Below are 26,832 nucleotides of genomic sequence, written 5' to 3'. Positions count from 1 at the left end.
TGTAGTTCCCCAGAGCGAGAATGAAGGAAGAGAAATGTAGGAGTACAAATGAGCTGTAGAGCCTCCATTGACACCGTGCCACCCTCAAAACGCTCAAGCGTCTGCCGTCTAGCGTGTGTGGAAGATCATAAGTTAGACTTATATTTCATACATCTACGCTAATACGCGGGGCTTTGACTTTTCGTAGCTAGACAATTACGTATAAAAAGTTTCACTACACAATACGTCTTTAAATATTTGTTTCTGTTTATTTAATATTTACAGCTAAATTCGAACATTCTCAACATATAACATGTTTGACCATAGTAGTCACATCTCGAAACCACATTCCGGTAGCATCTTTGGCACCAGGAACTTGCCTATCAAGCCCGCCTGAAGCGAGAACCTTGAGCTTACCGTTCTTGACCCAGCCGACAAAGACACTGCCGCCGCCGTCCAAGTTTAGAGCCTGTTCAACGTCAGCGATACCTAAACATAGAAAGTTACACAGGAACGTATCGATAACGTCCCTTATCTCGTTCATCCTAAGCCCGTCGTCTCTGCTTGACGTGTAAGAGCAAACGACCCTTGTGCCATCGCCGATTGTTACTAAGACCAATCTTTCGTTTGGTTGGTTAGCAGTGGCAATGCCGCCAGGAACGTGGGCGAAGACGCTTCTGATATATTCGTTTGTCCCATCGGTTGCGACACGGACCGGCTTGATAGCCTGCAATTGAGTTCTCTTTCCAACCAGATGGGTGTTACCACAGGTCATTGGACCTGCAGCTCCCTCGCACCAAGTGACCTTTTTGGTTGTGAAAGGCTGTCTTCCGAGTCGGTCAGCGGCTTCGATGTCGATTTGAAGTCCTACATTCACGGGTCCGTTCATGAGATCGTGGATTCGTTGGTCGTATTTGACTTGTTCGTCCCAGACGACGCTTCGAACGCCAACACCTCCTCCGTCGCAGGTTGGTGAGAAATAATGCAAGCGGTTGGACTTTTGGTTTGCTCTCTTGTAGTCAGGACTGCTGTCATCTAATGGTATCCTTAGATCAGGGCCGCTTGTCAGGAAACTACCGTCATCGCCTTCCAGCCTGGAGTAGAGATCCTTGTATACTCCTGGTACAGGAACGGAATTTTTGGAGACAGATGTTGACCCAACCGAGTGAAACATGATTTCAGAAGAATCCACCACCAAGCCATCATAGTCAGGGCGGAGAATCTCATCGCATCCGGTAACGAAAAAGCCACCATTGGTAACAATGCAGTTTTCGTGGTCCTTGACATGTGAGGCTATGAACTGATGTGGGGTTGTCTTGCCGCTCGGCATACCTACACACGATGTCAGTGCATTTTCAAGAACAACCGCAGTAAATAAACCCCTGGGCCTCATGCTTCCAAGGACTGCTCCAATACTGGGGTATTTCTGCATTTCCGTGTCCGATTCGTATCCATCAAAGCTATGAAACTGATAGCTTGTTGTGCCGGCACCGAGAGCGAGAGCAGTAAAAGCAGTGGAAGCGGGCTCGACGCGCCTTGAGCCAACGAGTTTTGACGGCCTGTATTTGATGAAGATTTTGATGAGGGTTTTAATTGCCCGAGGGAATGGATCGACTTCTCTCAAACTCTGCAGAGCTAGAGTTGCGAACAAGCTTGTTAAAAAATGATACATAGCGATTTATAGCTTCAGACTGTGTAGTCAAGTGAAGAAACGCGAGTATGGGAATTGGTAAAAGGAGATAAAAGCAAAATCAGCTGCTCATTATAACGCCGCCGTATAAATATGAGATAAAGTAAGGAGAATACGTTGATTTAGCTATCGGTAAATGAAAAGGGTTCAAATCATTACGAAGGATACTAAACAATGGATGTCGGAACAGGAAAAGAGAGTAGCGGACAAAGCCCAGAAAAGCAAACAAAGAAAGTGATAACAATGCATAAAGAAAATAAAAGACATTCCTGTACATCACTACCAACCTAGCTGTGAATGCCATGTTGTAATTTTGTCGAAATTACTCCATCTGGCTTGTCGAGTTACTTTTGTCAACGTCCTATTTGCGGGAATATGTCAGTTTCAAAAAGTTGGAACCAACCTGGAAGCGCTGAGGATACTTTTCCGAATACAAGCAGAAGCTTTGGAAGATCTGTATCACACGACGCATCGAAGGTCCAATACAAGCGCAGAGAGAGGATTTGCGACCAAAACAAAGACGCGACAGTTTGGATCACATGACGCTAACGGATTGATTTCGGTTGCCCCACTTCCGTTCGCAACCTCACTCAAAGACACAACTCTACGGAAATCAGAAATTACTACTGCAATGCAGTCTTAACTTGGCCAAGTACAAGAGATTGCTTAAGTCAAGTTCGTGGCTACAAGATCCGCCGGCGATGGGTATATAATCTCTGCTTTACATAGGCAAGTACCATTTGACAACATTCGGTCACGCGAGTGGATCGATGGCAGTTGAATTCCATGACTTACGTCTTTTAGATATCTATTGAAATTTCATTGGGTTCCTATCGCAGAGCCTTCTAAAAAATCATACCATATACTTGTTCTGAAGACCGGATCATATTGAGAATTGAAAATCGACGATCATGAATGACTCTATTTTGAAATTACCGAATGAGCTCATTAAACATATATTATGCTCCCTTCCATCAATGTTTGAAGTCTTTTATTTAGCATCAACATGTCACAGAAATAGGAACATATGGATGAACAACGCAAATTCCATTTTTGAGACGGTGAGGTTCAACGACGTCTGGGCCGGACGACAAGCATATCAATTCTTCCTGGCACAATCTGGCACAAATGAAACAGACACCAAGTCTGTCGAAGATATACGTCAAATAGTAAGACATTATTCTGTCGTGGAAAACGCGATTTTAGTATTCGAGCGACAAATCGTATCTCGCGTAACATGTAGGTTATACCGCCCGTCCCTAAGCCCGTAGGAAATTGCTAATTCAAACCAAGCGGATAAGTCTATTCTCAACTACTGTTACGGTCCATCCAGTACCCACCCTCCAACGCTGACAATGAACGAGAGATTTCGCTTTATAAAATCCTACTACACTCTCTGGTCCTTCCTCAACCTACCCCTCGACTCCTGGTACACTAACCTCATAGCCCTCGATCTAAGGGAGGTGTATGTACTATGGGAAATGTGCAACCTACAACAAAGTATCGGGAAAGAAGAAGCGATTCCACCACATCCTCATCCGGACGCGGATCCAGATTCCTTTCTGGCGATCCATAAACATGGACAATCGCAGACGCGGAAGAGGTTACAAGCACTTATTTCGCTATATGTTGAGAGGATATCCGTAGCAGACGCATACAATATATGGGATTTATACAAAGGCGAGGGATCGCCGGGGTTTATGGTGATTTGGGACCATTCGCAACCTTTTCTCGCAATGTGTTGCGGGATTCAGGATAGGGAAGAGACGGCATGGTATGCTTAGGAGTTTGAGGATCTACAGGCAGTAAGATGTCAAGTCGTACATTTTGTCAAGGGGTGTAGTAGATCTGCTGAAAATGTTTGAAAGGCTTCCTCTTGTTATCTAGTCAGCTAATTCTTCTCGACACGAATTTAGTGGGAGCGTCAGTTTTAGTGCGCGAATGGTTCCTAGTCTGACTATCTTTGAAAGAGTATCTTTACCGCTGGGGCATTACAGTCAAATTGCGACTGGTTTTGCATATTTCATAGCGCCAGTATTTGTATCGCGGCGAGACTCCATGGAACAAGAAGAACCAATTTCAACTCAATAGAGACGGTCATCTTGCTATTGTGGACTTGTTTTACATCAATGTAAGAATACGAATGGTGGCACTAAGCCATCTCACCGCTAAGGCATGAACGAAATAATGCCTAATTGAAAGAATAATAGCGCTTGTGGTCAACGTCTCTATCGCTTCGAGGAAGGCGCGATCAGCTGACAACCGTTCGCAAGACCTCACCCTTCTACTCTCACAGACATCTTTTCATGGCTTCGATCTAGCCTCCATTCCGAGTACATTCGAGATCTGGTCACCTTGCATGGTCCGATTTCTGCATCACCCACACAATGTCTTTCATGGTCATGACCCAGAAGCATGTCGATGCATCGATCGTCACGTCAAGGAGAAGCGAATCATCCATACTCGCACAGATAGATGATCGACTACAAAGAGTGATCAACCGCACGAAATCAGTCACAGATGGCCGCAACAGCGAAGGAGGCAGAAGCAGAAGGATACGATCCAACCTTGGACGAAAGCGAACAGCTGCCGGCGAAAGCCAGAATCGTCAATCTCTTCCTGCAAGTACCGCCTTCAACCTTATGGGCGATGCCTTGCGTCGTCGCGAAACCAATGGTAACCTAATCACTACTCCATCAACAGGCAGAGGTTCTCAAGATCCAGAAAGGGTTTCAATATCTGACTTCCCAACTCCTCCAGCGCACCCTCACCAGGCAGGCGGCGAAGAACGACGGTCGAACGATAGCACACTGATCGAAGCTACTAACGGAGCAGCATTTGAGATGGAACCATTGCCAAATCCCATTGCGCTAGACAAGTCATTCGCCATTCGCAGTATCGATCTGTTGATCACGTCGCACCCCGATCTGCAATCCGAACTCGACGTTGTCAAGAAGGCAATTCAAAACCATGAGAACGAGCTCGAAGCCTCGAAAGACATCGCCGAGCGACAGCTACAACAGAAGTTAGACGAAATGATGCAAGAAAGTGAGCTCCTGCAAAAATCTGTGAATGACAAGGACGGCTTCATCTGTGAAGTGTTTGAGAAGCTGGACAAGTATGACGACCAACTCGATCAAAATGCACGAGAGCTCTCTGATGCAAACAATCGTGTGATATGGTTTGAGAATGAGATCGAGCGCCTCACTGGGATTGCACACCGAACGCAACGTGAGCATGCACAGGAGCATTCCAACAACGAACGTCAGAAGAGGCTAATGATTGAGGAGTATGAGGAGAAGCTGAAGGCGGAAATGACGAAGTTGGAGAAAACCTGCCAGGCAAAACAATTGGAAGTCGAAGACCGCATGACGCAGACCCTCAACCTCTATCGAAATTATTTCAACCAGCAGCAGCATTTGTACCGCACGTATTTTGGTCCATTCGGTCAAGATAACGTCGTTATGCCGGCTGAGACTGGTATGAGTAGGCTTTCCAACATGCCAGCGCCCTCAGAGAACCCAACTAATGATGGAGATGGAAGAGACGAGAGCGCGAGTAAGTCCCCCAAGCGCGAGAACCCGAACCAAGAGGCAAACCCCAGTCAATCTGCATCCTCCAACGGCCCTGAGTTCATGAACTATCTGGAGTCGCGTCCATACGAGGTCTCGCCGGGCGTTAAAATTCTCGTTCCAACACCATATCTACACTTGACACACTCCACGACTGCACTCCGAGACGACGACTCTACCGCAGGTTCTGACAATGGTGAAGTAGAAAGTATCCTAATGCGTCCTCAAGACATACAAGCCCACTTCAACGCTGCAAACGCTGCAAACGCCACCACTAATTCAAAGTCCGCTGTCTCTACTAGCAAATCCACTCGACAAGCGACCAAGAGTCAATCATTGGACCCAAAGAAGACAGTTCGATTTGAGGAAGATCCGCGTCAGAGCGAGGCATCGCATTTCCATGCTCTTTAGATGAGTAGGCCAGCAAACCGATTTCTCATGTCATGCCGAGCAACCTTCTATCGCTCATCTCAGCTTACAGCATACGATGTCAATTGTGTTATATACAGAGAGGAATTCAAGTAGCGTCGAGAGAGACTGAAGTGATAGGGAGAAGACGATTGCTTACAAGATTTTGCTATAATGTACAAGACAGGTTGATTAGCTAGGTCTAGAATAAGAATGACATATTTGATGGATGAGTTCCTGTTTGTGTGTGAGTGATTATTAGCTGTGGCTGTCTAGAGGGTAAGAGCGTAATTACGTTCGAATATAGCATCTAGGGGTACAGTCTAATACCTGCTGATTATTAGCACATGCTTCCAAATGACCATCATCTCAACTATGAACAATCAATACTCCGAAACCCAAGGGCAAAGACGAAATCACGAGAGGATACCATCGAATAACATTCAGAAGATTTCATACTTAATACCACTCTTGAAGTGAAGTAGTAATGTACACGGCCACAAAGGTAATTGCCGGATCCATGCGCACCCCATGCTTGCTATTGAGACATTGCAAAGAAAACCCCCCCAAGTCCAAGGTCAACCGCTTGCTGCATTCACATTATTTCCCATCTTACACCATCTCGCTTGTGACATTTGAGAACTCTCCCTTCTCCAACTTCGTCTTCCAGAATATCGGGTTTGTGTCGTTGAATCCGTGCTTCACCCAGCCGTCTTCCTTGACATGGTACAGGTTGATGAATCCTCCCGAGTATGCGTCCCTGTGGGTTGCGGCCAGGATACTTCGGCTTCCTAATGCTAGCGCCTCTTCTTCGCTCAGATCGTATGAGTATTCCGCGTCTAGTACTCCGTAGGCGAATGTCTGACCAGATCCAACACAGAACATGTTCCCCGCAAGACGTGTTCCGTCAGAGTCGATGTAGTAGAGAGCAGGTCCTTCTGATGGGGTGACACCAGCGCACATTGTTCCCATAGATAGTCCTCGGCCTTTGTAGGAGTAGACGAGATTTGCGAGGATCTTGGAGGCGGCTGCGACAGAGATTCGGCGATGGTGACGGAGTTCGTATAATCGACATTGCATTCCCAGATATGCTAGCCAGTATTGACAATCCTGAGATTCGTGTTAGTAGCTTCACTTGGCATTTCGAAAGCTGAAGTAGCTTGGAACTTACAGCAGCACCACCAGCCATTGTCCCTAGCAAGCAGCTGTTGATTTCAATAACCTTCTTTACGGTCTGACTGGCAATCCAATTTCCCGCTGTCGCTCTCGAATCGGTTGCTACAATAATGCCCCCTTGAAATCTGAACGCTAATGTTGTGGTACCGTGGGCAATCTTGATGGGACAGTCTGGGTTGGCATGATCGTCTGTTGCTGCGCGAAGCCAGGCTGAAGGCTAAGTAGCGAAAGAACGTTAGCAAACCATCCCGCACATGAAAGTGAAGCTTTGCGAAGCTCCGTATCATGTAATAAAACCAAGAGTAAATGCGTACCTGAGCTATCGGAGGCATAGCAAACTTCAGCGACATGCTGGGTGCTGGGTTGTAAAGGTCCATCTGGTCTTCATCATAATTATTCTCCTTCTCAAACATAGGCCTGCTGTACTGCGCGACGAGTGTATCCATCTTGAAATGTGCGAAAGAGTGTATGAACGAAGAAGGAAAGTGTTGCGGATGAATCGTGGATGGTACAATAATACAAAGTTGACGTTGATGATGGTCGGATGGAGCTCTCGCCAGGCAGCTTGACCTTCGCGGCATTCGCGTCAGCAATCGTGAACCTGATGCAGGTACCAGTTTGGGTTTAGCGTCATCACGTGCCAAATCGATCTTATGAATTTCTGTTATGTTTTTATTTAAAGCTTCAAAATCTTCATATAAATCTCGATTGTCTGCTTCTATTTAATACAATATTCCACTAACTTGTGCGTCAGTTCGACGACTTAAAGAAACCTTGCTGCGACGAGCGACGATTTAGCACCTCGAAACTAGCCAACTCGGAGATAACAGAGCCCCAACTCTTTTCCAACTTTCCTTGGTAACTTTCTTGGTGTGTTGAGGCTTTTACTCATTAAGAGTGTCATGGTATTGCTTTTATTGTTGGCAGTTTAAGTGACGAGACACAGAGATTCAGTTCTGATGACTTTCCATAGCCTTGCATGGATGTTGTTGTAGCCTCGCCAAAATTTCTCAACTTACGAGTCACCAAACTATTTTCCACACAATCCTGAAAAACACCTCCAATACTGCCAATGCATCAAAGCCTGATGAATTAAAGAACGCAAAATATGACCTGTAGCTATCTCCAGCGTGTTCTAGGATCTCAAAAACGTAAGAGTCGTAGGATACGGGAGTAAAGGGTCTCCGTCTTCACGCTGGCGCGTTTTCTCCCACATCAACCTCTTCTACAGAGCTTCGCAAATGCTTTCACCATGATGGAAAACACTATTCTGAACGGGACCCAGGGGCGTCCCCTACGAACTCGTGTCGTTCAGGTCGTTACGTCCAACCTAGGCGCATTTCAAGAACAAAGCACTCTCGAAAATTGGGAGCTTCCTACAGACTCTCACGACCTTGAGCCTCTTCGAGACGCAGCGCGACATCTGAAGACGACGGACATACCCATTGGATTTCCTACGGAAACTGTATATGGACTTGGTGCTGATGCGACCAGAAGCGCCGCCGTGAAAGGGATCTACAAGACGAAGGGGCGGCCGTCAGATAATCCTTTGATTATCCATATTTGCGATCTCACAATGCTACGGAGCCTACTCAAACCAGCTACTTCTGACAATGGACACTCAAAAATCACCGAGGACCCGATTCCTGATATTTACAAACCCCTCATCAAGAAGTACTGGCCAGGTCCGTTGACGATTTTGCTTCCAAATCCTCAACCCAGCAAACTCGCGCCTGAAGTTACTGCTGGTTTGCCTACGTTTGGAGCACGTATGCCAGAACTACCTCTTGCTCTGTCGCTGATCAAACTCGCTGGCGTTCCTCTAGCAGCGCCATCTGCCAATGCGTCGACCAAACCTTCACCTACGACTGCCGAACACGTCCATCATGATCTTGATGGCAAGATTGAGCTCATCTTAGACGGCGGTCCTTGTGACGTGGGCGTTGAAAGTAGCGTTGTGGATGGGCTTTGTGATCCTCCAGTTCTATTGCGCCCAGGAGGCTTGAGTATCGATAAAATCCGTGAGTGCCCCGGCTGGGAGAATGTTGTCAAGGGATACAAAGATCAGAGCGAAATTGGTTCTAGTGCGCCGCGTGCGCCTGGGATGAAGTACAAACACTACAGTCCAAAGGCCAGCGTGACTTTGTTCGAAGCTACGAAAACAAACCCCGACATGACTGAGCTGCCTCTAGAGATACGCCAAGCGGTATTATCAATGAACCCGGTATCTGGATCAAAGAATGACATTCCCAAAATCGGCATTGTCAGTACTAGAAACTGGAGGAATTGGGCTGGTTTCGACCACCAAGAGTCCAAGACACATGGCGCGGAATCCCACGAGGATGTCACCCGCGTCATCGAGTCTGATTTCAAAGAACCTTTGGAAAGAACATCCTGCCAGCTGCAGTATGGAGAAGTTTGGGTTGGTCAAAAACTATCTGACAAGTCTACGTCGGATGAAATGGAAACCTCCCACAAAGGTCTAGTTGCCAGAATTATTGCCATTGCTCTCGGAAGCGACACCAAAGATATTGCTCATGGTCTTTTTTCTGCTCTAAGAGAACTGGACAAGAGAAATGTAGACGCCATATATGTGGAAGGCATTGAGGACCAGGGGGACATCGCAGCAGCGGTCATGAATCGACTTCGCAAGGCAGCTTCAATTATCAAGGCATAAAATTAGATAGACAGAATATAGACTTGATTTGGTCTCGCCGTGCTAGTATTTTTGTACTATTTCATTCCTCTGTGACACATTTTTGCCCGTTGCCTTCCACTCACAGTCCCCATGCCAGGAGACCTTCTCGGAATTTGTCCATCCAGAACTCCAATTCTATGACTCTTTTAACTTTCTTCTTGGGCAACCACTCCCCAAAACTCCGGGCCTTTTCTCAAAAGCCACGTACAGACTTTCGATGACTTTTACCCCGCCAACAACGAAACCTCGAATTACTTTATACCCTACCCATAGTAACTTCCTCACAACCCTTGCCTCAACCAATCCCCCAACTTCGCCTTTCCAAACTGCGCTAAATTATTCATCCCCTGCTCACTCAAATCAATCCCCTTCAACTGCGCAACATCCTGCGTCGGCGCCTTGCTAACCCTCTGCACGATAATCGTCGGGTCCGTCTCCAGAATAATGCCATCATCCACAATCTCATCGACCGCCAAAGCCACTTGATCATAGTTCTCGATTATCGTACGCTTGTCCACGGATTGCCTGACGCCGTTAGTCCCAAAATTCAAGTGCGTAGCAGGGAGGAGGAAATACTTGAACAGTAAATGCAAACTATCCCGCAGACATAAGACGACGTTGTATAACATCACCTCGTTCTCGTCCGCCCCACCGATCACGTACATCATCACGTCGGCCTCGGATTTGTATAGCACGAGTCGGTTGTCGTAGAGGATGATATCGCCTGTCTGTTTCGCTGTTTTTTCTAGTAATCCCTTCTCGAACGCTTTTTGCGACTTCAAATCCGTGTATGCTGGGGCCGGCGCATTGGAGTCTGCAATTGGATTTTTAGTATAGGGTGTGGTGGAGGGGGAGGGGGGACGGACGGCCAGAAGACTGCTGATGTGGTGCGTTGTAGTATTTTGTGAAGACGCGGGAGCCGTCTTCTGAGTTTAGAATTATGATCGCATTGATCGAGAAAAGGGACATGCTTGGGGCCATGGTTGCGGACTGGGAGGAAGATCTGTATTATGTGTTTGCGTGCGACTGTTTGGAGCTTAGAATTGGTGGCTCATGGAATTCACGAGGTGGTCGTTTGGTGTGGATGCCTTAGATGTATGGCTCGATATTTGGACCCCACTTGAACCTGCGACGACTTCTTTTTCACTTCCCAATATACTTAGTCTTTTCCATTTGACGACGACATACTATCCAACTGATCTGTGACTGTGTTGTTCTCGAGCATAAACAACTTTTTCTTCAACACAAAAAATATGTCTACCATATTATTGGTTTTGGATATCCAAAAAAGCCATTAGTTCTATTTTGGACATCTGGATTGAGCACAAAATTTCAATGAATGCACTAGCCTCTATGCTCATAAGCTTCTTTACAACCGGACGTCCTTAAAATAGACTCAAAGTTGTGGAATTCGTAAGAGTATGGAGGTTATGAAAGTGGGAGGTCCCAACGAGTGAAAGAGCAAAGGTACAAACCGTTTATATATCACTGACCAACAAACGTAGTATATTTGCACCTCATGCTGGTGTTAAAATACGACGCTTGTCTTTATCTGCGAAGGTTGATCAAGTGATTCCAGAGGGAATTTCAGAGGATATTCTGTTTCTATTTATCAACTAATGTGTAGTAAGAACGACGAGACACCCTCAAGGGTATAATGAAGAAATGATTAATAAGGGTTGCTTTTATACCGAATATTGTTACTTGCCATAGGTGTGTGTTTCGTAAGAATTGCAAGGCGCTGTTGTTTCGCTGGTCTAATGTACTATCCTAGTCGAATTCGTTTGCGTTCATATGAAACACCTTCCCATGATTCCTCCCTCAACGCGATATGACCCACTCTGTAGTAAATTTCATCCTCTCCTCTCTGTATTGCCAAATGCAAACGTAATCTGGAAGGGCGAGTAAGCCAGTCGGGCTGTATAGTAGTAGCCAGAAGAATACATTCTACATCACTGGTCCACGCCAACCCGTTATTTAGCTGAAAATACGGGCTATCTTGTTCTTCTTTTGCATTGCCTTCTGACCGAACTTTCGAGGGCTTCAACATAGTAGACGCAACATCGATAGTCAGAATCCCGCTATCGAATACATCTTCCTTGCACTCCAGACCGTATTGAGAATCCCAAGGCCATGTGATTGCTGGTGTCAGTCTGCATTTGTAAACCCCAATCTCACCACTAGGAAAGTAAACAAGGCTTTCCCAACCCGCCCACGACCAAGATGGAAATTTGTTTCCACATTTCCGTCGAGCACGTGCTGGTACGCTATTCCCACATAAAGCCCAAACCAGGCTTAATTCAAAGTGTTTGGTAGGTAAACCCCAGCAAAACATCGTTTTATACCGGCTTGACAGGTCTTGAAGGATGGCACTGAATGCATTCAAAATGTCTTCAGGTTTTGTAAGATCTCGTTGTTTGTATGTGATTACATGCTGGCTATAAGAGTGCCAAAGACCAGTATCCAGGGCTGAAAGAAAACGGTTCATGCCCCCCGTAGCACGAGTTGGTTGTACTTCGCCCCATGCTTCAGTACCCTGTTGAAAGTACACTCTTTGGTTAACAAAGATTAGGGCCTTCTCAGAAAAGTGATACTCTTGGTAAGTCCAACCACGAGTCGCCCACCTTGACTTTGCAAGGACATCGTTCATCCTTTCTTCGGTGGCCACAAGACGAATGCCTTCAACCGAGCCTATACCAAGCTTTAGATCTCTCGATGCAGGGTATAATCCAGGGAGTCCTGCTTCAGAGTCTTCACCACAAGCCGCAATTATTGTAAGCGAGGCAGCTTGGTACACATCGTCCATTGCGCGAATCATGGCCTTCGTTTCAGATTCGTTGTCTTGTGTGATACACAGTGAGTCAACCCACAGATATCGCTCCCCTAGGGATTTAACAAGAAACATGGCATCTCGAATTGTTTGTGGAAGCTTCTGGATGTCCAGTTGAGCGTAAATTGTCTCTAAAGAGCCTGCGCCATTTTTACTGACCACAAAGTCTGCGCTTTTGACGCGAAAGGGCGAAATGTTTCCCCAGACGTAACTCAGCGCCATGTATGTGCAGTCTGTTGGACCAACAACGACACAATTGGTGTGTACATCAATCACCTTAAAACCGCCAATGAATTTCGTACGCTCCACGTGCATATGTTTGCCCGCTTGTGTTCCATAGGTCAACCAATTCTTGACCATACTGAGATCGATTTGGTAAGGGTCAATCGTGGCTCGAGTAAAATATTCAGTGACTTGAAAGTCCGCCATCGTGTAATGTACGATATACCCATAAAAAGGAGGATTAGGGTCAAATGGAAGTTGAAAACATATATCAAGTATACCAGGATCATAGCGATGCGCAAAGGAAGAATCCTCCTTTGGGAGGACACTGAACCGCATCTGGGTATCTTGAATCGCAAATCCGGAAGAGTAGTTTTTCAGCCATAGATCTAAGGATGAACCGTATCGTAGAACAACTTTGTGGACAGAATCCAATATCAAATTACACACCGAGCAATTGTGCCGAGACAAATCCGAAGAATGACATGGTCCCAGGCTAATTATTGTTTCTGATTTATCGTCCGACATATAGTAAGAACCTGAATATGGTGCGTCTTTTATCAGATAATAAGCATCTCTGTAAGAATTTCTCGGTGGCCTAGTATCTGGCGATCCGTAGCGATCTATGTACTCGTTAACGAAAGCATCCTCGAACATGAACGCCCTATCCGTTTGTATAACAGCACAGCGTTTCAGATGGTACACCCAATTGTAATTTGCACAACGAGAGCATAAACCTCGCTCCGCAGATGACTTTGAAAATACTTCATCGAGCGGTTTGCCAGGTTTAAGGCTGGATCCTAGCCCTTTCAAGGAATCGGCGTCCGTACGCGTATCGTTTTGCGTCAAAGAGTTAACTTCGTCAGTCATCGTTCGTGCGTCAGTAAAATGCCAGATATAAGCCACCTAGGACCGTAAAATGAGACTAGGCTCTGTTGAGATGATTGTTGGTGAGACCCTAACAGTGAAGATGCTGATTCTGTCATGAGGTAGTTCAATAACAACTCGCCAATCCCGAACTCTAAGGTCCATCTAGCTATATGTATGGTCTCTGTTCGTTCTAATTTGAGTTAATTGAAGAGCTGTAGACGTAGCTATCGTTATCGAGAGGATCCCAGATCACGATGGTTGTCCTTCTTTTGTAGTTGAGAACTTTATCAAAAACAAATATCAAGAGGCTCCGGGTGTGATATCGTGTCCCTCCCACAATTCCTTAGAACTTTACACCACGTAAAGAATCGGAGGTCGGGTGTCACGAAACAGAGATTGAGACAAAGATGTTGTGATGAAGTCGGGGCCAGGGTGTCCTTGTCAGCCTGTATTCGAAACCCCAGCCATCCAAACTCGATCACGGGATGGAAACAAAAATTCTCAAACACCTTCCAAAATGAAGACAAAATGAATTTTTTAAGCATTGCTAAGCGTTCTTATCCAACTCGGCCATTTTACTCTTGCAGCGAAAAACTATAGGCCAACTGGATAATGCTCACGTGATTTGCTTTCCAGAAGACATCTATTGATGAAAGTGTCTCGAGCAGTTTGACTTGTCAACTTTGCAACTGTAATAATTATCCACTCAATGCATTGCCGACCAAGAACGGATTTATGATAATTCTCATTAATATTTTTTTGTTTCATCTGTTTGACTTGTCACTCTTTGTCAAGCTGAATCTCAGAATTCATTCTGTTGCACTTGCCATAAGAAAAGAGTGGCAAGTGGAGTATCAATGAAATGTCTCGTCTTCACCTGGTTGTTCCGCTTGTTTTTGGATTGTGCAAAATCTGTCACTGGTCGCTTGAATGATGCAATTCCCAAGTATTCTCCTTTCCATAGCCCCACGGGTACATGCTTCGTTGGCTTCTGCAGTTGAAGTTCTGCTCTGCTCCGTTTGTAATTTGCGACAATCTTTTGGCAAGCACTGTTTAATTTTTTGACAATTTTGATTTTACCCTTTCTTCTACATTCATTTGTTCAGTTGAAGTCATTTTCATTTAAAAAGACCACAGAATCTGCTGTCACAGTGGCATCATTCAACAACGCTATCACTTCCAGGTCCTTGACTACATAGCCCAACACACGGCCTTCAATAGAGTTTTTATTATCCTCGGTTCATATCCTCGTTTGCTGGATATCGGCAAAAATGGCATTCAATATGAGACAATGGGATCATGTACGTATTGCTATATCGATATGAAATGATTTTTACTGATCGGAAACCAAACTAGGGAAGAAGAAACATCGTCAACGAGTTCGCTCGTTACTTTCGAGATGAAGATAAATTGGAGAATTGGAGACGTTTGTGTAAGGATCTAGATCTTCCAGGACACTTCAGCAGTATTACCCAATGCCGCCGAGTGAGTACTATTATTGTTCTTCAAGTCTCCTAAATAACATCTTGTCTCTCACACTTCACTCTAAATAATACTGAAAATTTTTACATAGGCAATCAAAAAAATCCATGTCAACATTCACGATTTTCTGGACGCCATAAACAGCGGAGAAATTGTCCATCAATTTCATAACCATAGGGAGCTGGCTAAATACACCCGAAATACCAAACGCTTCTATCCTCTAGCAAAAGCGAAAGAAGGGGGACCAGTTCGGGCGCTACTAGCTCACATTAGGGAGAGGTATTAAGGCGGCAGAGTCTTGAATTGAGTTGTCACAACCACTTTTATCTCTTTCCAAAACTACAGTATGACGGGAAGGATTGTGATGGATGCACGGTGACACAACCTCCAATTCTTTGGGCGGTTGTGAGGAATTTGAAAATGGATACTCTTGACACAGAATAAATTCGCGGAAAATACCTTGAGACCGTCATGTAACTAGGTAATCTTCGTTAGCATATCATCATAAATAACTAGGTGCTTGTCAACCGGAAACCGACTTCTTGCCCATTCTAAGTTCTTCCGTTTCATTCGTTCCATTTATTACAATCATGACGGTCCAATTGACACAAATTGTATTTTCTCATATTGTCTTCCTTCTCAGATAAGTCTGTAAGCTTGCCCCCCTTCCGGATTCCTGTTAACATCCTGACCTTGATGTAACGATACTAGCTGCAGCTTGTTAGTACAGCTGCGTAGGGTTGGTTCTAGACACAGATAGTTATCTTACAGTGGCCACTCCAATTAACCGATGATCCTGAGTACCTAGAGCAATACGCTCATAGGCTCTAACATCAATGTAACCTCTCTGTGCGCATGACAGTGCCGACCGTCGAATCCGCACTCTCGTAGCAATTATGCAATAGCAGATACGACAGGGAATGCCGTCAAGGTTTTCTCCATTTCTACAAAGCATAAGTCATCAGGCAGGTCCAAATTCCTGAATTTCTCAACTGGAAACGCTGACACTTCCCCCGTCTTCTCATAACCACGGCGTGTATACCACAAAATCAGCTGCTCCCTCGTTGATAAGGCGTTCAGCCCAAATTTTCTCGCACCCCATTCACGACGGCCGTAATCCTCAGCGTGCTCCAAAAGCCGACGACCGATACCGCCCTGCTGCTGGCTCGGGTCTACGACCACATTTGCGAGTCGAGCAAGGTTGCCACGCTTCGATATTGCAACAGAAGCAACAAGCATATCATTGGCATCGAGAGCCAACAGTGTCGCACTATCGGGCTTCGTGATTTGATTCTCAATCTCTTCGACGCTGATGGAATAGCTAGCTCCGAGTTTCATGTCCGCCGTCCAGTCCGGTCTACTGTCTTCACTGCGGAATGCAGATTGCACGAGATTCTGAATGCCGGGAGCATCATTTGGTGTTGCAATCCGGAATTTGAGGTTGATTGTACTCATGGCGGTGAATGTTCGTGCATTCGTAAGGTAACAGCTTCTTGTTTAAAAACGATGTTGAGAACCATCAAGTTTAAATAGATCATAGAGGCAGAACTCGAAAAGTAGTTTGACGATCTACTGGGCGTACGATGTAATGAAAAGGGCGTCGCTAACAAGATAAGCGAGGCGGATTAGTACCCAGCTGCCTATTTTGGCTGAATTCCGATAAGCTTAAATTCCCACCGTTTTCACTATACAATCAATGATTTCTGGATTCCATAATAACTCAACTACACGTGTCGTTCCTTTCAAAGCTTTCCCCAATAAAAATGTCTTAAGGAGTAAAAAATGCGTCCGGATTCAGACAGAGCAGTGGCAGTCTAGCTACCGCAAAATCCCGGAGCGCCAAAGTGATTGAGTATAGCTACTTACATCTCACTTGCTCTTAGTATACTAGACATCAAATTTGCTCTTACAGCAGTCTATTATGAAATGACCACAAAGAGTTGCTGAATCAGATCAAGTAAGGGAATAGTATTAAGCACATAAAAAAAGTCAAAATTGTTTCCAAATTATACGACATTACGTTCTGTTCAAGTTCTGCTGGGCTCACCTCCATACTAAAACCACAAGGGCGAAAAAGAAAAGATGATCTAGCTGTCGCGGTAGTTCAAAACACCATATTAAACCTGATGAAGCGGCATCTCCTCTGAAGTGTACTAAATCATGGAGGCTCGTTCAAATCTTGCAAATTAGGGTAAAGACATTTCCTACCTCAGACAATCCATTTCAATCAGAGATTTGACGAAGACCTCGCTGCACAAGATTGAAAGTTAGAGAGTTGTCCTTGGTCTCGAAGACTAGTACCAACACTGGCGTCTCATTGGCCCTAAATTCACGAGTAAGTAGTCCAGATTCCACGTTCAAGAGACATTAGATAGCTCATAATAGACAAAAAAAGGATAAGGAGCAGTACACTGGTGAAAAGAGTTTGTCGTCTCAATAAACTTTAACGACAATCCGATACATCTTTGTTTCCAAAACCGATAAACAAAACTTAGCACATTTATCAACTTAATCGACGGACCATCGTTTTCCAATTCCCTTTCTTCTATCCCCGCCTGAAGATACATAGGTATTTGCCCCAATCCGCTTCTCACCCAACGAAGCTTCCCCACCTCATTACTCGTACCTTAGCCATGACGAAACCAAGCACGAAAACCCCAACACCCAACCAACAGTAATTCAAACAGACGAATCAGACTAAAGAACTAAAATGTAAGCCCAACAACATTGACATAAAACCCGTTATTGAAGCGATACAGCAAGGAGCTTAAGCGAGGTGAGACGAACCAACTACAGGTTGGATTTACGAGTAGGCTGAAATAACAACATGTTGAAGCTGTCTGGGTGGAGACCGTACATATAAAGTGCGGAGGGGGAGTGCAGCTGAGTCGAGATATACTTTTACTTTTCTCATTTTCATGAGGTATAAAGAGAGCTGCAAAGTACGTACACTCAAATGTTCCTCCTCACTTTCATCATTAAAAAGATTAAGCTATTTATCACCGCCGTGTCCGTGGCATTTTACTACATCCTTTCCTAACCAATCCTCATCCCACACAATGGCAACACCACGCATCATCCACCTCGCCCAAACAATCAGCGCCTCCGTCGCCAAAATCCAAGATGTCCTCACAGCACAAGGCCTCCAAACCCCGTCCTTCGACGAGGATGCCTCTCACTACCTCCCCCTCGAGGTCCTAGAAGCACAAAACGCCGTGCTGGACGCAACATCCGAACTCAATGACCTCCTCATGGAACCCATGAGTATGATCCACTGTCTCGGAGGGGTATGTCCAGCCCAGGACTGCAGTAATCTTAAATCAATAGCTGATGAACTCCGCCTAGCACAACAACTCACTCTGTTCCCAAGCCATAACGCGTTTCCGCATCGCCTCCCTCATCCCCCCCGGCGGCACGAAATCCTTCGCCGAAATCGCATCGCAAACACCACTTTCCGAGCAAATGGTAACGCGGATCCTGCGGCAGGCGATGAGTATGCGGATTTTCTGTGAGCCGGAGCCGGGGATGGTGGGGCATACGAAGGCGAGCAGGATCTTGGTTGATCCCGTGACGAATGATTGGTTGGGTGCTGGGACGGAGGAGTTGTGGCCTGCTGCTACGAAGGTATGTTCTCTAATTCTGGTGGTGAAGTGATGAGGTGATGAGAGGGGATGCTGATGGGATATAGGTTGTAGATGCACTTGAGAAGTGGCCGGGGTCGGAGGAGCCTAGTGAGACTGTAAGTTCCCCTTTCCCTACAGAGAACCACAATTAACCACATCTCAGGGATTCTGTCTGGCAAACAACACAACCGATTCAATCTACGCCTTCCTCGGCGCGAACCCCACGCGAGCAGCTCGTTTCGGAAACGCCATGGTCGCATACAGCAAAAAACCGGAGTTCTCCCCAGCCTATCTAACAGACCACTTCGACTGGTCCTCTCTAGGTGCCGCGACAGTCGTCCACCTCGGTGGCGGAACAGGGTTTTACGCCATGGAACTCGCGAAGAAATTTGCGGACTTGAAGGTCGTGGTGCAGGATATGGCGTTTATGATGGGTCCTGCTGAGGCGGGTGTGCCTGAGTAAGTTCCTCAGTTTCTCTCTCTTATGTGAAAGATTGTGCTGATATAGGTTAGGGAATTGAAAGGCCGAGTCACATTCGAGGCTCATGACTTTTTCGCTCCGCAGATTGTGAATGCGGACGTTGTTTTCTTCCGCTGGGTATTGAGGACCTGGGGAGATAAATATTGTATCGCTGCGCTAAAAGCACAACTTCCGATGCTTAAGTCTGGAGCGAGGGTTGTGGTGCAAGATATGATTTTGCCTGAGCCCGGGAAAGGACCTTTCTGGAAGGAGAGAGCCGCTCGGTATTTTCTCATTCTCCTTAAACTGGTGGAAATATGGCTAATCTTTCTGTAGATCTGCGGATATGAGTCTTACTGCTGGTTTCAATTCCAGGGACAGAACTGTTGATGACTGGAAGACTCTCTTCACGGCGGCCGATGAAGGGTTCGTATTAAAGAGTGTGGCTGAACCTAAAGGCTCTGCTTTGGGCATTTTGGAATTCGTTTGGGAGAGCAAGAAGTAGTTGCTGCAACCTAACGACAGTACTTGAAAGCGAAGTCAAAATTCTGTCGTCTTGCGTTCCGTTTAGCAAATACCAATTTTTTCCAGCCTCACAATATGATATGGTGTCTGTGCCGACTCTCCTCGAGGTGGAAAGTTCTCTCAAATCTTGGGTGCAATTGAGTGAAATATGATCAGAGTAGATAAATAAAAGTCGCATCCGGGAAACTTACAGTATTCTGATTTTCGGCATTTCCATTCTGATAATTTGTCTATCGCGTGATGCGCGAGATTTGCGCCTGTCCAGCAGTCTTCGTTCTCCCAAAAAACCGGTCCCATCTACGTAATTCGTATTATTCATTATATATCCGTATGTGTCCAAAACAAGTACATCTATCCACCATTCCTCCTATATACCACCAAGCCAATCTCTCAAAACAATCATTTGCTGCAATTACTTCTCATACTCCCGGTCTGCACTCATTTCATGCACACTAGTTGGCGCTGTAAGCGGCAATTCGTAAGTAGGTCTTCGTTCCTTGGGCTGCTTAGCCACTACAGCAATAGGTTGAGGCGTATGCATCGGACTACTCGTTTGTTCTACTTTCCCTTCACTTGTCGATTGAAAACTTTTTGGAAACGATTCGCTGTGCTGGGGTTTGCTTTTCCGTTTTCTGAGAAGCCAAAAACCGATGATTGTTAGTAGGGAAACAATGGCGACGGCTCCGATTACTCCACCTGCGATAGCACCTGCGGATGTCTTTTTGGACGGTGTTGCTGTTTCTTGAATCGCGGCCGTCATATTTGACGAGGAAGATGTGGTGGTGGGCATTATTGCATTACTGGGTTGCGTTGTACTTGTTGCGGTGCTACCCGTGATAGAAGAAGACGTCGAAGTAGCCGGTACAAAATTAAACCCATTCATGTGGAATCCATACGCAAAACTCGGACTGGCAGATGCGGCCACGACGGAAGAAGTTCGCTGCCACGTATTCGAGGAAGGCTGATACTCGTTATAGAAAATCGTCTCTCCGGGTGTGAATTTGGATGTGCATTGTGAGGCGAACGTTAACCCAATGATCGAGACAGTGAGCTGGTAGCTTCTATTGAGTTATCAGTATGTGGGAGGTGGATTGGGGAGTGTTGTACCTACGACGGGCAGCACAAGGTCTGGATGGAAGATGGAAATGAGACTGTGGATACAGCACTGTATGCTTCCGGACACATGAATGTAGGACCGAGTACAGTTGTTGTTTCGGTATCGCGCTGCCACCATGAGAGCGAGAGTTCCTCAGGAAGACAGTGAAGACCAGTAACGCCCATTCCAATTGGAAAATAAGGATCGTAAGCTATTATATCGCTCGCAATTCTATAAATCTGAGATGAACATGCGGCGATTGATGCATACGGAGTTAGAATGGGAAGCCACGCGGTGATGGTCCCACTCTCGGTAGTGATTGATTTCGCTGGGCCTGCCATGAGAATGTCGCCGACAAATAAGTCGAGTCGAAATAAAGTTAAATCAAGTTCCGTTGACAAATGACAAGAAAAAAGACAGTGAAGGAGTGTAATGCAAAGTAAGTCAAAAAAATTGAAAGTCAGCCATGTTCTCAGGTATCAACAGTGTAGCACTGAAAGCTAAGCGAGTGTTGGTGTTTCGTCCTGAAGATATTGGAGTGAGAACGAATCAGAATCCTCAGGTAGGGCTGATACGCTTCTACCTTCGAAAATCTACAAATCATGGCAGGAATTTGCACCTCTAAAAGTCCAACGGCACTTATCGTCGGCGACCCCTTGCTGAATATGCCCCCGGCCGGAACATGAAAGACTCTTCTTGTGAGTAGTGTCGGCAACAGTGAACGTCCGTCAACGCCCTGCCGTTTGAGCCTCTGCTAAACGGACGCGAAGAATGACCCCTATTTGACGTCCGTTGGGGAATTCGTGAAACGGGCGGCCGTTTAACTTAGCCTTGTAATCCGCTAAACAAAGGGCGGACATATTGAGGATATACTAATTTCCTCGATGTTTCGGCGTAAATAGCGCGGGCCCTCCCAAAACGGCCAGCGCCTAAGCTGCTGAAACGGAGGCCCGTTAAAGGGCTTGGCGTCTATTGAATTCCGCTTCAACTGATGCCAACACTGCTTGTGGGCCAATTTAACAGGTCATAACAGAAACAACCCAAATCTTTACTCAAAGATACAAACAAGACAATACTCATCGTGAAGCATGCTATTCAATTCAGAAACCTTCTACCTTAAGCTATTATTAGGAAGTAGGTTGCATTCCGAGGAACCTCAAGTGCCTCCTGAGTTGAGCCAGTCAAAGGTCGATACTCGTACTGTAAGCGCCGTTGCACCTGCGAGGCACAGCATTTGAGCGTTTAAACGCCACACTTGCGGAACCTTAAAAGAAGTAAGCATCTGATGAGGATTGAAACATTGTCAGAGAAGCCAGAATCGTTGGCCCGGATTGTGATAGTGCATTGAGGGCGAATCGTCGGACATTGTTCTGATAGGCAACTCAACGACAACGAACAGAGCCGAGCGCAACAAGAATATGACGGGTTCTTGCGTGTCTGATTTAAATAGCACGGTTCTCGACAAAAATATTGATCGAGATCGATCCCGTCAATTAGACGATGATCTTGGGTCGGTATTTCCGGTTTGCAGAACGATTTGTGTAGGAAATAAGGTGGACATAATTGGTTTGATGTTGCCATGTCGAGTAGGGTAATAAAGCACACAGACAACGAATTGCTTGGGAAAACGCATAGAGCGATCGTAAAAGAGGCCATTCAGAATGTGGATGACGGCGTAGTAATTGTTGGTCTTCACCTCTCACGCCTTCGGATTGGTCCAGATCGGAATGATGTTGGGTTGGTGACCAGGTCTATCGACTTATCACGATGCAGCAGCCAACTGATGATATCAACAGGTTGATTTCCGAGTTGGTTGCAAATTTCATGAATTCGCCATGTCTGTTCTGAAGTTTCCCCGTGCTAATTTCTTTTTATAGTGCTGCCACATAAAGCCACCACGGTCTTCAGTAACGGCCTTCTTGGAGACCGGCACATATAATTAGCGTCATCAATCATGGCTCCGGCATTATCGAAGAATTCTTCCTCTTCGCATGATTTGAAAGATGGTCCTGAGATCGAGGTCAAAAACGCGACAGCTTCAAACCCAGAAATGGTCTCAAAATCTTCTAACAGCGAACTGAACACTGAACAACAACAAGTTGAAGAAATTGAATATGTTAGCGGATACAAATTGGCTGTTATCGTCGCATGTGTCGCTCTCTCATGCTTTCTCATGCTTTTGGATACCATGATCGTTAGCACAGTAAGTTTGTTGCTGTTCACATCCCCGCACCAGGCGCAACCACCGATGGATTATGAGTTTGTAGCTGATCATTGCACGCGGTGCTTCAGGCAATTCCTCGAATTACCGACGAGTTCAACTCACTTTTCGACGTTGGATGGTATGCTAGTGCCTATCAATTTGGAAGGTATTACCATCTGAGCGCACACTAAGCTTCGGCCCCAATCCATGGTGGTCACATAAGTTGAAATATCCGCTAACAGCAACTCGAGTGCGGCACCACAGCTCCTAACTGGACGAATATATACCCACTTCAGCACAAAGGTGTAATTCAGCAGAAGCGCTACCCTACTAGGAATTATGCTCATACGTGGATATAGTGGACATTTCTTGCATTTTTCGGAATATTCGAAGTCGGTTCGGTGCTTTGCGGTGCGGCGGTTGATTCGACGATGCTGATAGTAGGCCGTGCGATAGCAGGTTTCGGTGCTGCAGGAATTATTATCGGTGCCATTACCATTATTTCAGGTTGTGTGCCCTTTGAAAAACGTCCAGGTAGAAACATAAGGAGTGCCAGATAGCGTTGCGGACGCTAATTCGCCTCCTGTAGCTCTGATTGGAATGACAATGGGATTTAATCAATTGGGGCTTGTCGCTGGACCAATCATCGGAGGAGCTTTTACTTCGTATAGCGACTGGAGATGGTGTAAGTTCCAATAATACCCATGTGAATTCAATTCGGAGTCCTTGATCGATTCTAATTATTCAGGCTTCTATGTCAACCTGCCCGTTGGTGCTCTCGCTGCAGTTGCCATAGTCTTCCTGCGCATTCCTGAGCAGACGATTAAACCGAATGCTTTCACCGTTCTTGCAAAGTTGCACCATTATCTGGACCTCGTTGGCTTTGCTCTCTTCGCCCCAGCAGTTCTTCAACTGCTTCTCGCTCTTCAGTATGGTGGCAATGCCTACCCTTGGGGCTCATCTCGCGTGATTGGTTTGTTCTGTGGATCGGCTGCGACCTTTGGTGTATGGCTGCTCTGGAATTTCCATAAAGGTGACGACGCTTTATTACCTCGTTCTATGATCAGGCGAACTGCTGTCTGGGCATCCGGAGCTTATCAAGCTTTTTTAATGTCAGCTGTCTACGGAGGCATCTATTTCCTACCCATATATTTCCAGGCCATCAACGATGCAAGTCCAATGCTCAGTGGAGTCTACCTGTTACCGACGATTTTACCCCAGCTTTTTATGGCGGCTTCATCTGGAGCCATAAGTAAGTGAAGTTACTGCCTACCATGAATTGAAGCATTAGTCGCTTACCAGGTTTGCAGTAACTAAAATGGGATATGTGATTCCATTGGCGGTCTTTTCCACCGTGTTCCTGTCTATAGGGAGCGGATTGTACTCAGTACTACAGCCAGGAAGCTCTACTGTACAATGGGCAGGCTTCCAGGTGATAGGAGGTATTGGATCTGGAGCTGGCTTGCAAGTGGTATGTTGAATCCTGTAAACACTCCCTGGGACATTTTGCTTACCGATAAACTCTGCACGCAGGCTATAATAGCCATCCAAGCCGTCGTGACGGGGGACGAATTGTCATCGGCCATGGCATTCCTCGTTTTTGCCCAATCTCTTGGTCCAGCGATTGCCCTAACATTATACAATGTTATATTTTCCGAAACCCTGAAAGCGCAGCTTGCAGAAAGGGCACCAAACCTGAGTGCCCAGGCCATTATCGATGCAGGCGCCACCGGCTTTCATGCTATCGTGAGCAAGCAAGATCTGCCAACTGTATTGATAGCCTACTCAAACAGTATCGATCGCGTCTTCTACCTGGTAGCTGCTTTGGCGGCGACTTGCTCCGTCTTTGTCTGGGAGATGGGATGGCACGATGTGAGAAAGAAGGAAGAATTGAACCGAAACAACAATTATGTAATACGAGGGAAAAGAGAGGAAACAGTATAAGAGGTTCTTATTGCGAAATATTTTTGTCGTCCATATCTGTGTCGTGTTCTTTATTTCTGAAATGTTTCGGGTTGAAACTGGGTATCGGTTCCGGACTATGTCCTAAGATGCGACTGATTTAGAAAATTTATCAACTCCATCTGTGGTGTTGGCGAACGCGATGGCGACCGTTCTGGGGAAATCCTGTTCACGACTTCACATTCAACCACCCATCTAAACCCAAGATGCCCCCTTCTGTGGAGTTCGGATCAACGGACCATTTTCTGATTGCCATGGCGCTGAGCTCTGTTCTCCAACCAGCTTCGAACATTTCCATACCTGTCCAAGCGATCATCGCGGCATTGTCTGTACAATATTTAGGCGGAGGGAAATTAAGGGAGATTTCGTGGTATCCGTCTTTGTCCAAAGCCGTTCGTAAAACATGCTTCAGATATTTATTGCTTGCAACTCCGCCAGACACAACTAGAGTATTGATACCTTGCAATGAACCACCTTTGAGAGCTAGCACCACACGAGACGACAAATGTTCAAAGGTAACTCGCATGGCTTCTCTAGCAAGGTGTTGTCGCTCGGGTGTATCCATATCTGTTCTTGCCTGAGCGATCCCTTTGACGCAGCTGCCTATGCCGGAAAATGAAAACTCATGCTTGTAGGTGGCAGCTATTCTTGGTCCCAACTTCGCGTAGGGCGTGTTGACAGTCCACCCATACAAAGGTTTCGAAGACTTTCGCCGTTCTTTCTCGAATCGCTCATATTGTGATGTGCCCTCTTCGGGAAAAGCAAAAGCCTCCAAACTTCGCGCGTACATAACATCAGGCGCAGACTTGAGAATCGCTTCTGGTAGAATGTCCCGAGCTGTTTTGTCGAGCATGTCTCCTATTGCAAGATCGTTTGTTTCCGCGAGTATCTCATGATCACATAGCCCTTTGGAATGAACCAGTATTGTATGGCCTCCGGACACTAAGAACGTGAGGAAAGGGAACGGCGGATCCAGTGTCTTGGTTATCATTTCTTCTTGTGGGTGGTTAAGTGCAGCTACCAGACGTGGTGTCAAAGCATGAGCCTGCATATGATTTACACCTAGAAGTGGAACTTGCCATCCTACTGCTAAGCCCTTCGCTGTGTCGATTCCAGTGATTAAGCTAGCTCTCATTCCGGGCCCACGAGTGACCGTAACAAAGGCCGGCTTCCTTCGAAATGTCGTCAGACTGCCGTTTCCTAAGGCCACAGTGCGACTCCAGTCATAACCTCCGGGAGAAGCATCTTGTTTGTGTGCCACTGGGAGCGAAAGCAGAGCCTTTTCCACTAGCACAGCGATGTTCTTCTGGTGAGACTCATGTGCGACAATTGGGGCAACTCCTCCATAGATTCGATTGTCCGAAGTGATCTTTGAGTCGAAGTGCAGAGTTGCGGATCCATTCTGGTGTTTTTCCAAGAGGGCAACGCTCGTATCGTCGCACGACGTTTCGATCGCGAGTGTCAACAGATGTCGTCGTGAAGAGGGCCGCGGATAAGGCAATCGATTAGCGAAACGACATGCTGCCCTCATCAAGAATGGCAAGCCAGAAGAATGGATGCGTATATTTGAAGCGGTGGTGTTTGCGAGGTTACAGGACTTGGTTTGATCTAGGGATGGGTGAAGTGGAATTTTGCCCGACGGGAGAGAGGAAAGTTTCAGCCACATCTCACGCGCTCCCCAGCCACAGCTAAGCTAGGCCACCCCACATCTCGGCTACAACCGATGTCATCCCGTCCAAGCTTTGAGGGTCCAGCCAGCCAGGTCTTGAGGTCGAATTGTCTTTCCAAAGCATGCATCGCCAGCCGTCGTCTCTGAATGCATTAGGGAAGAAAGAGACCCCAGTACAATGAAGATTTACGGAGTAGCAATTCCTATCAAACTGTCGAACGGACAGCATCAATTCCTCTTCAATCATCAACCTCAAGTCCTTGTGGAATGGCATCTCCGTTGCACGTTGTCATCTCGATGACGACAAGTTTAACGGTCACTCAGCCTACCTCCCACCAACCACATTACTCAATCAGCCTTGGAAGAG

General features: G+C 46.2%; 12 protein-coding genes across 12 annotated transcripts; 5 read left to right on the top strand and 7 right to left on the bottom strand.

The window, feature by feature from the left end:
• Window positions 1–280: 280 nt before the first annotated feature.
• On the bottom strand, window positions 281–1,651 carry GLAREA_02201 (uncharacterized protein; the record flags this gene model as incomplete). Its single annotated transcript, XM_008089417.1, has 1 exon — window positions 281–1,651. The coding sequence occupies one exon, from the start codon at window positions 1,649–1,651 to the stop codon at window positions 281–283; it is 1,371 nt and encodes a 456-aa protein (XP_008087608.1).
• A 995-nt stretch (window positions 1,652–2,646) lies between these two features.
• On the top strand, window positions 2,647–3,453 carry GLAREA_02200 (uncharacterized protein; the record flags this gene model as incomplete). Its single annotated transcript, XM_008089416.1, has 2 exons — window positions 2,647–2,908; window positions 2,963–3,453. The coding sequence occupies 2 exons, from the start codon at window positions 2,647–2,649 to the stop codon at window positions 3,451–3,453; spliced, it is 753 nt and encodes a 250-aa protein (XP_008087607.1).
• A 603-nt stretch (window positions 3,454–4,056) lies between these two features.
• On the top strand, window positions 4,057–5,652 carry GLAREA_02199 (uncharacterized protein; the record flags this gene model as incomplete). The annotated part of the gene is made up of 1 exon (XM_008089415.1): window positions 4,057–5,652. One exon carries the CDS (start codon window positions 4,057–4,059, stop codon window positions 5,650–5,652), a length of 1,596 nt encoding a protein of 531 aa, XP_008087606.1.
• Window positions 5,653–6,261: 609 nt separating this feature from the next.
• On the bottom strand, window positions 6,262–7,271 carry GLAREA_02198 (N-terminal nucleophile aminohydrolases (Ntn hydrolases); the record flags this gene model as incomplete). The annotated part of the gene is made up of 3 exons (XM_008089414.1): window positions 6,262–6,759; window positions 6,821–7,042; window positions 7,140–7,271. The coding sequence occupies 3 exons, from the start codon at window positions 7,269–7,271 to the stop codon at window positions 6,262–6,264; spliced, it is 852 nt and encodes a 283-aa protein (XP_008087605.1).
• An 806-nt stretch (window positions 7,272–8,077) lies between these two features.
• Window positions 8,078–9,502, top strand: GLAREA_02197 (YrdC/RibB; the record flags this gene model as incomplete). Its single annotated transcript, XM_008089413.1, has 1 exon — window positions 8,078–9,502. One exon carries the CDS (start codon window positions 8,078–8,080, stop codon window positions 9,500–9,502), a length of 1,425 nt encoding a protein of 474 aa, XP_008087604.1.
• A 302-nt stretch (window positions 9,503–9,804) lies between these two features.
• On the bottom strand, window positions 9,805–10,504 carry GLAREA_02196 (SNARE-like protein; the record flags this gene model as incomplete). Its single annotated transcript, XM_008089412.1, has 2 exons — window positions 9,805–10,337; window positions 10,390–10,504. The coding sequence occupies 2 exons, from the start codon at window positions 10,502–10,504 to the stop codon at window positions 9,805–9,807; spliced, it is 648 nt and encodes a 215-aa protein (XP_008087603.1).
• A 784-nt stretch (window positions 10,505–11,288) lies between these two features.
• On the bottom strand, window positions 11,289–13,445 carry GLAREA_02195 (uncharacterized protein; the record flags this gene model as incomplete). Its single annotated transcript, XM_008089411.1, has 1 exon — window positions 11,289–13,445. One exon carries the CDS (start codon window positions 13,443–13,445, stop codon window positions 11,289–11,291), a length of 2,157 nt encoding a protein of 718 aa, XP_008087602.1.
• A 2,376-nt stretch (window positions 13,446–15,821) lies between these two features.
• Window positions 15,822–16,382, bottom strand: GLAREA_02194 (Acyl-CoA N-acyltransferases (Nat); the record flags this gene model as incomplete). Its single annotated transcript, XM_008089410.1, has 1 exon — window positions 15,822–16,382. One exon carries the CDS (start codon window positions 16,380–16,382, stop codon window positions 15,822–15,824), a length of 561 nt encoding a protein of 186 aa, XP_008087601.1.
• A 1,604-nt stretch (window positions 16,383–17,986) lies between these two features.
• GLAREA_02193 (S-adenosyl-L-methionine-dependent methyltransferase) lies at window positions 17,987–19,515 on the top strand (the record flags this gene model as incomplete). Its single annotated transcript, XM_008089409.1, has 6 exons — window positions 17,987–18,214; window positions 18,273–18,551; window positions 18,616–18,666; window positions 18,714–19,009; window positions 19,064–19,294; window positions 19,347–19,515. The coding sequence occupies 6 exons, from the start codon at window positions 17,987–17,989 to the stop codon at window positions 19,513–19,515; spliced, it is 1,254 nt and encodes a 417-aa protein (XP_008087600.1).
• Window positions 19,516–19,947: 432 nt separating this feature from the next.
• GLAREA_02192 (uncharacterized protein) lies at window positions 19,948–20,972 on the bottom strand (the record flags this gene model as incomplete). Its single annotated transcript, XM_008089408.1, has 2 exons — window positions 19,948–20,596; window positions 20,647–20,972. 2 exons carry the CDS (start codon window positions 20,970–20,972, stop codon window positions 19,948–19,950), a joined length of 975 nt encoding a protein of 324 aa, XP_008087599.1.
• A 1,613-nt stretch (window positions 20,973–22,585) lies between these two features.
• On the top strand, window positions 22,586–24,778 carry GLAREA_02191 (MFS general substrate transporter; the record flags this gene model as incomplete). The annotated part of the gene is made up of 7 exons (XM_008089407.1): window positions 22,586–22,834; window positions 23,086–23,139; window positions 23,194–23,368; window positions 23,424–23,519; window positions 23,583–24,086; window positions 24,145–24,305; window positions 24,368–24,778. 7 exons carry the CDS (start codon window positions 22,586–22,588, stop codon window positions 24,776–24,778), a joined length of 1,650 nt encoding a protein of 549 aa, XP_008087598.1.
• A 187-nt stretch (window positions 24,779–24,965) lies between these two features.
• On the bottom strand, window positions 24,966–26,327 carry GLAREA_02190 (Actin-like ATPase; the record flags this gene model as incomplete). The annotated part of the gene is made up of 1 exon (XM_008089406.1): window positions 24,966–26,327. One exon carries the CDS (start codon window positions 26,325–26,327, stop codon window positions 24,966–24,968), a length of 1,362 nt encoding a protein of 453 aa, XP_008087597.1.
• Window positions 26,328–26,832: the final 505 nt, after the last annotated feature.

Source organism: Glarea lozoyensis (assembly GCF_000409485.1).
Source record: "Glarea lozoyensis ATCC 20868 chromosome Unknown GLAREA7, whole genome shotgun sequence".
NCBI lineage: Eukaryota > Fungi > Ascomycota > Leotiomycetes > Helotiales > Helotiaceae > Glarea > Glarea lozoyensis.
This window is presented reverse-complemented; position numbering and strand designations above follow the sequence as displayed.